This window comes from Salmo salar, chromosome 02 (genome assembly GCF_965601325.2).
Source record: "Salmo salar chromosome 02, fSalSal1, whole genome shotgun sequence".
NCBI lineage: Eukaryota > Metazoa > Chordata > Actinopteri > Salmoniformes > Salmonidae > Salmo > Salmo salar.
The window spans coordinates 33124180-33134802 of record NC_138292.1 but is presented as its reverse complement, the minus strand read 5'-3'; the positions used below and the strand labels follow the sequence as shown (position 1 = coordinate 33134802).

Here is a 10623-nt window from a genome sequence, read left to right as displayed (position 1 = left end):
AACAAGTGGATGCAAAATTATAAAACCAGCTAATTATTTAATGGCAGTAATGGTTAAATTGAGTGAACTCCGAAGACTCAAAAAAGCACCACATTCCAGTTAGTAGATTCCAGATAATGAGTTGGTGTTTGTGCCACTGATGATCAATTTGATAGACATAGACAACTTCAATGTACTATACTTACCGTGTTTGTGTGTGTTTTGTCACAGCCTTGGAGAGGATCAGTAGGTGGGTTCTGCCAGATTTTGCCCACCGGTTCCTCTTTAGTCAGTCACAGGAGTTCCCAGTTGCTCGTTTCTTCCTGGGAGCATTATTTGGTGCTCTCAGCGGTGCAGGTAGGGTTGACTGATTCCACAACGCTACAATATTTCAGTTTATAGTTTGGGCAGTTCATTGTATTAAAACGTGTCTTGTGAATTCTCCCCTCCAGGTTTATTTCTGGGTCTCTTCCACAATGTCTCAATGACCAGTGTAAACAGGCTCTTAGCAGCATATGCTTTTGTTGGTGAGTAGATTATGGTACTGCAATTTAACACTGTTTGGAGTCAATCAGTAAAGTTAACAAATTGGAAACATATTAGTCATGCTCTGTGTGTGTTTTTCAGCTGTATGTATTCTGGGTGGGGCATTTTCCTCCTACTTTCGCTGCTCGGTCCTCCTGATCTTTCCCAGCATGCTCGGCTCTCGTGGCAGGGCGTACCTCATGCTGTTTGTCCTCTACGGCCTGTATATGGGTAAACTGAAAATAGCTCTGGAAAAAATGTATTGCCTTGATACTTGCCAAATAGATTGCTAGCAGTATGGCTTTGCTGTGGTGTAAACCAGCAATCCTCTGATCATCCTGTCAGGCCCAATTGCTAACATCCACCGTAATGTCCAGGATGTGGCCTTCTCTATGGGGTGCAACATCGAGCTCCAGATCAAACACAGCAAGGTCATGTGGAGGGCGGTGATGGAGCCCTTCATACAGGTGGTGCAGGATATTGTGGTAAGTTATACATTATCATGGTCAGTGGGCCACTATTGGCAGAATAGCATTACATTTTAGTCATTTAGCAGACGCTCTTATCCAGAGCGACTTACAGTAGTGAATGCATACATTTCATTCCATACTGGTCCCCCATGGGAATCGAACCCACCACCCTGGTGATGCAAACACCATGCTCTACCAACTGAGCCACACGGGGCATTAGTGGAAACCAAGACTGTTCTCAGGGCAGGCCTGGTTCTAGCTAGATATATTTGCGACGAGAATTTTGGCTAACCCTAACCCTTTTCCTAAACCTAATTATCCTAACCTGCCACGTTAATTATCCTAACCTGCCACGTTAATTATCCTAACCTGCCACGTTAATTATCCTAACCTGCTACGAAAAGTCACTTCTGCTAGTCAAAACCGGCAGACCTGCCCTAAGAGCAGTCTGAGTATCCACTAATGGGACACAGTTCACTATTGTATTAGTTCAGTAGGTTTGTTTCACATTATCAACTGATATTTCAAGGATATGCCCCAACATTTCCTTCATTCCTTCCTTTACTGGGTCAGGAGGATAATGGGGAGTTCCAGGAGGAGGCTAAGAGTGTGAGCAGGAAGTTTCAGAGCATCAGGGATGAGGTCATGGGGCAGTATGGCTATGACTCCATGGAACAGGGCCCTGTTGCTGCTGGCAACAGCACCCAGGATTTGTATGCAGCAAAGACGATGATGCGATGTGACAGTGAGTATTGGTTTGCATTTAAAAACCTATTCAGCAGATTGAAGTTGGTTGTTACTGGTCAATAATTAGTTGTGAATGTATTAACATTACTCACCTATTTTTCTGCGTTGTGGGACAGATGTGGTGGAGCAGGGGATAGAGCGCTGTCGGGAGTGGTTTGAGGTCAAGTGGCAGGACTGCATGGATACCATCAAAGCCCCAATCATCAACCACATCCTGTGTGTGTCCATGAGATTCCACTTCCTCTGTGACATCATGAGAGGTAGGGGTTCAACTTCATTAGTAGCCCAGGTGTTTAGTCAAGTGGGATGATATACTTTTCTGATTACAATGATGTTTGCTTGGTTGCTTTTCCTGTCAGTCATGAAGACCTGGTGCAGGGAGGATATCCCAGTGGAAGGGAATTTTGGGCAAACATTCGACAAGCTCAACTTCTCCATTGACGCACTGTCCAGAGAATTCAGCACTAACGTGGTGCTGCAGGTACAGCCCAACTCCTCTGTCTGCTCTCACTAAAACCAAGTAATGAAAGAAATACAAGACTGTAGTTTACACATAATTAGGTCATTTGGAGGTTTTCTCTACTCGAAATACATGTATTATGCCTTACTCTTTTGAAGATCCACTTTGCACAATACTTTAATTGGATGTTATTTAAAGTTCCTGAGCTTCCATCTTTCCCTCTCGTGTGTGTGTGTGTGTGTGTGTGTGTGTGTGTGTGTGTGTGTGTGTGTGTGTGTGTGTGTGTGTGTGTGTGTGTGTGTGTGTGTGTGTGCGTGAGAGTGTGTAGGAGGAGGAGCAGCAGTCTGTGTTTGGTGTGTCAGCCCTACAGGAGGATTTCACAGAGGGTCTGAGTAAAGCCTTCGAGGAGACCAAGGTCATCCTGGACCAGTTTCTGGGCCTCATCCAGCTCCTCCTCTCCTGCACCTTCATCACTATCTTCACCTCGTGAGCCTACTCAACCACACAGCAACTCAGTTAGATATGATGGAATGACATGTGTATTTATGCTATCTAATGTAGGGGTGTGTTAGATGTTATGCTTTTTGAGAAGCTGGCTATTTTAGTTCTCCAAAGTGGCAGTGTCCTTTTCTTTTATTTTGTCAGTGATTGGCCAGAGTCCATACATCCAGTTTCCCAGGCCTGAATCAGTCAAGGTTGAAAGCCAGCCTACTGCAGGCCTCGAGGACTAAAGTCATGCATCCCTGCATTGGACTCACTGCAGTACCATGATGTTGTTTATTTCTATAAAGTGTTTATACAGTTTCTAATGTAATCAGCGCATGTGTGCCTCTCTTCGCTCTCTGCCTTCCTGTGAAGGGCGTTTGGATATGCGAGGCAGTATACACAAGACATTCGGTTTGACAACATCTACATCACCACCTACTTCAGACAGATTGATGCCAGGAGAAAGAGAGCCGTAAGCAAACAAAAGATAACGTATATATTTGGTCAGTGAAGCTAAAATGTTTAATTTGGCTCTATACTCCAGCATTTTGGATTTGAGATCAAATGTCACCTTTTATTTGAGGATATTTTAATACATATCTGTTTTACTGTTTAGAAATGAATGCACTTTATGCATCTAGTCCCCCCATTTAAAGGTGTCACAGGTCCCATATTCCTAGCACGCAATGACTACATAAAGCTTCTGACTCTCTACAAACTTGTTGGATGCATTTGCCATTTTTGTTATGCCCAATAGAAAGTAATGGTAAATAATGTATCATTTTTGGAGTCACTTTTACGTATAGCATATGTTTCTGAACAATTTTACATTAATGTGGATGCTACCATGATTATGGGTAATCATGAATGAATTGTGCGTAAGTTGCACAAAGATCATGTCCCCCAAAACATGCTAACCTCTTACCATTACCGATAACAGGGAGGCGAGCGTTTGTGTGGGGTGGATGATATTTGTGTGTCTAACTTTCTCACTCATCATTATTCACAATTCTTTCCTGATTATCCGTAATCATGGTGGCATAATGTAGAAGTGTTCAGAAACATTCTTATTTACAATAAAAGTGACTCCAAAATGACAGGATACATTATTTACCATTCCTTTCTATTGGGCACTACATAATCTGAAACAACCAAAACAAACCAAATGCATCCAACAAGTTTGCAGTCACAAGCTTGATGTATTCTTTGCATGGAATATGGGACCAAATAGTACATTTTTGACAAAATTGAATACACTATAAGTGAATTTTTCCAAATACTTATATCTTCAAATGGGGGGACTAAATACATACAATTCTTTCGTTTCTAAACAGAAAAACGAGTATATGAAAATATCCTCAAATCAATGGTGACATTCTATACTGTCACCTCATGTAAAACATTTGATCTCAAATCCAAAATGCTGGAGTATAGAGCCAAATTAATTGTTTTAGCTTCACTGTCCAAATAAATACGTAGGGGAGTGTATAATGTAAATGTAAATGTAAATGTATAACGTTTGGAAGCTGATATGTACATTTCACATTTCAGGACAAACGTTATCTGTTACCTTTGAAGAAAGCTGAGCGGAGCCTTTTCATCAACCCTCGCAGCCTGTCCATACATCCCAGTGAGCTTAAACTAGTGGTGCGTTGCTGATCTCTCCTGGGTGTATTTCAATCCAATAATTTTCTCCAATGACTTGTTCATTACTATCTTTCCATTCCTTGCTGACTTTAGGGATGTATAGACTGAAGAACAATCTTGTGATTGATCAAAATACTTGTCCAAGTCTTTTTACAATCACAAAAGGGAGTCAACTCTAATCCCAGATCTGTGTCATTGGGCCACAGGTGGCGGGCCTGCTGCAGGTAGTCTCTCTGGCTGTGTTTGTCTGTGTGCTACTGGCTGTCGACATGGTCCTCCACCACATCTTTGACATCATCCGCAGACACACTTTCACAGAGTTCTCCCTCACCAGTGAGTCTCACACACAGACACACTTTCCCCTGTACCATATCATTGTCACAGTGTGATTGTGTTAACTCATGCCACTGTGTTCCACAGGTAGCCACCACATAGACATCAACGTGGGAGGACAGTCCATTATGGCCAAGCTGCTGAGGAAGACCATCGGGGCCTTCAACACCTCCTCTAACCTGGATATGCAGTCTAGTAACCAGCGTAGGTGGCCTCTCTGCTGTTCTCTCACTGCTCAATGTGTCAAAGACTGATGTGCCAGACGTGTGTGTTGTGGCTAGCTAGTGTTGACCAGTTAACCTGTCCCTGTCTGACTGGCTGAAACACTAATCTGCTCTGGTCTAGTGGTGTACAGCCTTGTCTTGGCTAGATAGTTTAGACAGTATCACATGTCTGTCCATATGAAGGATGGCAACTAGGAGTTATCCATGCACAATAAAATGGTCATTCTCATAGTATGTGCTAATAATCAGGATTAAGTGAGACCACAGATTAGTCAACAACAATCCCCCTTTCTCTTTTTATTCTCTCTCAGACTGTCTGCCCCAGCCGAGGGCCCTCACCATAGAGGACTACCTGTGGAGTTTCGTGCCCCTCTTGATGATGGCGCTGATGTGCTGCCTGCAGGTGTACAGCAACCGCCTGCGCAGGGTCATCTCTGCCTTCTACTTCCCCAAGGTGAGGCCACACACACCCACTCTCAACCACAACTACCATCCTCTTGGTTGAACAAAACCTCTGCATACTGTAACTCGGATGTATGACACAATGTATAACGTGTTCACGGCACGTTAGGCTTGCCTGTATGTAATCTGTAGTATTTGTGTTAATTATAGTTCTCACATTAACACCTTGTCCCAGTCATACATGTAGATCTTAAATCCTCTAAAGGTAATCTCTGCTTTTAAATCCTGTAAAGGTATTCTCAGCTCTTAAATCTGATAATTGAACGTTCTCTTGTTAAGAGCCTACACTACAGTGTATGTGCGTCAAGGTGCTGATTGATTGCTCTGATTGACATACCCACTTGGATGGTTTCTCTGAAGTTGCAACTGTCTTTCAATGAGTCGAAAGAAAGGTGTGTGTGTGTGTGTGTGTGTGTGTGTGTGTGTGTGTGTGTATATATATATATATATATATATATATATATATATATATATATATATATATATATATATATATGCAACAATTTCAAAGATTTTACTGAGTTACAGTTCATATAAGGAAATCCGTCAATTGAAATAAATAAATTACACCCTAATCTATGGATTTCACATGACTGGGCAAGGGCGCAGACGTGGGTGGGCCTGGGAGTGCATAGCCAGTCTCAGCCAATCAGAATTAGTTTTTCTCCACAAAAGGGCTTTATTACAGACAGAAATACTCGTCAGCACCCCTCAGACAATGCTGCAGGCGAAGAAGCTGGATGTGGATGTCCTGGGCTGGCGTGGTTACATGTGGTCTGCGGTTGTGAGGCCGGTTGGACGTACTGCCATATTCTTTGAAACGACATTGGAGACGGCTTATGGTAGAGAAATAAACATTCAATTTTCTGGCAACAGCTCTGGGGGACATTCCTGCAGTCACCATTTCAATGGTACACTCCCTCAACCTGAGACATCTGAGGCATTGTGTTATGACAAAACTGCACATTTTTAAAGCAGCCTTTTATTGTCCCCAGCACAAGGTGCACCTGTGTAATGATCATGCTGTTGTGGTGGATGAATCAGAATTAGTTGGGTAACATAGATAATTAAGATGTTTTATTAGTATAATATGCTTATGTGAGATACTTGTCATTAGAAAGTGTCCTTTGGACTCTGGTGTCTTTCAGTTGCACGTTTCCCTTACCTGGGGCTCAGTCACTTGGGGCCCAGAGAGGGGAGAGGTCAGACTTGTTTTTTACATGTCTCTGTTGCTATGCAGAATATCAGCAAGAGAGGAGGACAGAATGAAACATTGTCTTCATATGTGAATGTGTCTTTACCTATTCTTAAACCATGTGAAGGGATGGCGTGATTAATGGGGAACCAATTATTTGTCTCCACAATGTCTGTGCGCAAGTCACTCCCCTCATTGAGCTTGTCCAGGAGTGAGAACAAGAGGTGTCTTACTGAGGATGGGCCTCTATGAGATAGCACTGACACAGGAGATTTATGATGTATTTTGATAAGAATGCCTAAAAAGCATTCCAGAGGACATGAGCTAATGGTTTTGTTCTATACCGTACCAGAGAGGGACAGTTCTAGGGAGACCAAACACCGGTCTATATAATGAACACTGTTGAGATAGCAGTTGCTGTCTGCTGTGTTTTATAGATATCTTTTCATACAAAACTTAACCTTTGTGAACTGTTCCAATGTACGTTGAAGGGGTGGATTCATGGGTATAAAAAGCTCTTTGTATTGTTGTATAGAGACCTTCCTGGTTCATTCGAGAGATTGCATTATTGAAGGTCAAAGTACTTTTGCAAAACTATCTTAATTATTGAATATGTAGTTTAACTCAGACTTGTGTTTTTGTAACTCTCCTCATTTGGTAATGCAGAAATTAGCCACCACACTGTTTAATCAGCTTCTTGATATGCCACACCTTTCAGGTGGATGGCTTATCTTGGCAAAGGAGAAATGCTCACTAACAGGGATGTAAACAAATTTGTGCTCAATTTAAGAGAAATTGCCTTTTTGTGTGTATGGAAAATTTCAGGGATCTTTTATTTTAGCTCATGAAACATGGGATCAACACTTTACATTTTGCATTTATATTTTTGGTCAGTATAGTAATAAAAAGGAAGAGGGGGGAAAAAAGTGTATTTATAAAGTCATAATATAATGTGTGCAATGTATCAAGACAGGTGACGACACCCACTGTGATCAAAACATCAGTAGCTACATTAAAACTCTGGGAGTCTCTACACAACATGCACATAGACATGTTGACATTGGGCCCAGCCTCTGTAACGTTTTAAATAGGCAGACTAACATTTATTATTCCTCTCATTTTTTATCCCTGGTGGAATTGGCACAGGGAAGGTTTGAACAAACAGTAGGGTCCTGTCGGTCGACCTGCAAATAAACAAAGAATACAATGTCCCACAATGTCCCCCTTATACTGTTAGTATTTACAGTCGATCTGGATATCACAAAGGGTGGATTTTCCCGGAGTTCTTATAGATGGTTTAGGGATATCTCCCCGGAAGTTGGAACAGCTACTGGGTCGACTGCTGAGTATAAATGGAAATAAAACAAATCATTGTTCAGGAGAAAGCTTGGCCTTCATTTACCTCATTCACTATTTGTGTGAAATTCAACAGATAAGCTGAGCTACCTCATTAAGGCCAGTTGTGCACATAGTTTTTTTTTCTTCCAAATTTCCCTTAATTGTTCCAAATGAAGCAATGGGTTTAATGAAATGAACACAAATGAAGTCTAGGAACCTCTAGCCTTATAAGATGCACGTTCTCCATAAAAAGGCACATATGCATATAGGAACGTGACTAAAAGAAGAAACCTAGCCTAATCCAGACGTAATAGATATAACTGTTCATGCAAACTTGTGCAACATTGCTGGTTGAGGTATATTTAAACAATAAGGCACAAGGGGGTGCGGTGTATGGCCAATATACCACGGCTAAGGGCTGTTCTTAGGCAAGACGCATCGCGGAGTGCCTGGACACAACCCTTAGCCATGGTATATTGGCAATATATCACAAACCCCTGAGGTGCCTTATTGCTATTATAAACTGGTTACCAACGTAATTGGAGCAGTAAAAATACATGTTTTGTCATACCCGTGGTATACAGATTTGTCAGCCAATCAGCATTCAGGGCTCGAGCCACCCAGTTTAGAATTCAATAGGCTTTAGCACAATGTGTACACAGAGTGAATGTGGCCCTTTTCCCCCAATCCTGTAAGAAATGCACTGGCTCGTGTGTGTCGAGTAAAGCAGTGCTTACCTGAGAGCAGCTTATTGTAATAGCATTAGACACTATGTATTCTGCTCATACTGAAGCCCTACCTACAGTACTGCACAGAGAGGGGCAAAGGGGTGAAGAAGGTGTGTATACTGTATGCAGAGAAACTAAGAATTAGCGGGAGTAAGAGATTATCGGAAGGAAAGTGGGATACAGACATTTTTCATGCTGGCATTTCCACAACAGGGAGAGCGTTTCAAAGGCATTTTGAGCATTTAAAATTCTGGCCCAGGTTGAAAATGCATGTGTGAAATCTGGCTCTTGAGGTCCGATACACTTCTGGTTTTCATTCTTCTCTAATTAGGGACTGGTTTAGACCTGGGACACCAGATGAGGTGAGTGCAATGATAGATCAAGTAGGAACAAAAACCAGAGTGTTTCGCCATTCCAGGATCATAATTGAATAGCTGCCTGGGTTGACTAAGGGTTGAAAATGCCAGTGTGTAAGCACCTACAGAGAAACTACAGCGAGGGGAGAGACTGACGTAGTAGATAGAGTGAAGGATTGCCCTCTGTGTGTTTCACTTAGCACTAAATCAGCTGAAGTGTCATTACTGTTATTAGTCCTCCCCTTATGCTCTCTGAAGGGGATTAGTTTCACAAATCAAGCAAAATTAAGCTGCTGCACATTCAGCATGTGGGAGAGAAGTGCAACATGGTGAAAGTGTGCAGCCCACAGACTAATCCGACTGGCCTCAGGTGTTCAGCGCTCCAGAAGCATCCTCATGGTGGACAGTATTGAGTCTTCATACAGCAGTGGTGAAGTCTAGTACCCATGTTCAGGGTGATTCAAATATCTAATTCAACAGAAAAAAAAGCTATTATCTTTTCATGTCTCAACTTTTCTATATCTTGCCTGTCTGTGGCCCTACTGTTCTACACGCTATATTAGCTCATTGTAATTTATCTGACTGCCCCATTTCTCTGTCTGTCCACCCTCTGCTGTGGCTGCCTGTCTGTTAGCGGGAGAAGAGGCGCGCTCTGTTCCTTTATAACCTGCAGATCCAGAGGCGCATCTCATACACCAAAAGGCAACGGACACGACTCATGCAGCTAGGAACAGGAGAGAAAACAGTGCGTACTGTGTGTATTTAACTACTCTCTCATTAAACAGAGTTTAAACATCTTTATTTTCCTAAACGTCTTTGAACCCTTCTATTTCCTGATTTAGTTGATGGGATGGTTCTTGGATGACCTCTGAGAACTCATGACAGAATGACAGTGCCTTTAATTTTGAAGTCAAATGGGCTCACTCTTTTCCAGGAATGATGTCCAAGACAAATCTAAACAAACACAGACAAAATCTTTGGGATGCAGTCTCCCTCCCACTCTCCTTCCTGGGCCCTTCCGTCTCCATCCGGTCTTACATGCTGTTGTATTATCCTCTGTTCTGTCTTCACTAATGCTTTTCATTCCATACCCTGTTATTATACTGTTATTTAACACTACCTCTTCTACCTCCTGTACTCTCCCCATCCCACTCTCTCTGTTCCTCCCACTTTTCTGCTGTCTCTCCCCTTCACCTCCACTCTCTCCCTCTCAGGTGTTGTCTGGTGTGTTGTCTAGACTGGAGAGGCTGGGCTGCAGGCTGCGGTGGTGCTGTGTGTGTGGGGAGAGGCAGAGGGGTGACCGGGCCGTGGAGTGCACAGTCCCAGGCTGCCAGGCGGCCTACTGTCCCCAGTGCTGGAGGGACCTGAGCAGGATCTGTTACGCCTGTGTCCCCACTAGTAACTGGGATCCAGCAGAAAGCTGTTCAGACACAGACATGTATTATGTCCATTAGGGTGACCACCTAAATCACACGCAGACACAGTAAAGATATTTAGCATATTAGCCCATTACAGGTTTTGGTCCTCAATCTTTTTCAATAGCAATAAAAGCAAACTTGCTGAATGAACAGTTGATCATCACACACTGTTAAATGTTTATCTTTGTTCATTTCTTTCAAGTATTGTTCTGAAGGAAATTGTTTCATTCCTTGAATCCCTGTCCAAAGTTGTAT

General features: G+C 42.6%; 1 protein-coding gene across 1 annotated transcript; it reads left to right on the top strand.

The window, feature by feature from the left end:
- The first annotated feature begins 49 nt into the window (after positions 1-49).
- dcst1 (DC-STAMP domain containing 1) lies at positions 50-10451 on the top strand. Its single transcript, XM_082969180.1, has 16 exons — positions 50-98; positions 211-336; positions 432-506; positions 607-735; positions 850-989; positions 1548-1719; positions 1838-1981; positions 2081-2202; positions 2510-2667; positions 3040-3139; positions 4219-4314; positions 4521-4647; positions 4735-4851; positions 5183-5325; positions 9585-9704; positions 10165-10451. The coding sequence occupies exons 1-16, from the start codon at positions 50-52 to the stop codon at positions 10402-10404; spliced, it is 2058 nt and encodes a 685-aa protein (XP_082825306.1). The 3' UTR covers positions 10405-10451.
- Positions 10452-10623: the final 172 nt, after the last annotated feature.

Excerpts from the sequence above, each read along its gene's own strand:
- dcst1 (XM_082969180.1), top strand. The coding sequence starts at position 50 with ATGGTTAAATTGAGTGAACTCCGAAGACTCAAAAAAGCACCACATTCC. Across the intron at positions 2,668-3,039 it reads TTCATCACTATCTTCACCTC|GGCGTTTGGATATGCGAGGC; the intron begins GTGAGCCTACTC and ends CTTCCTGTGAAG. Across the intron at positions 3,140-4,218 it reads ATGCCAGGAGAAAGAGAGCC|GACAAACGTTATCTGTTACC; the intron begins GTAAGCAAACAA and ends TTCACATTTCAG.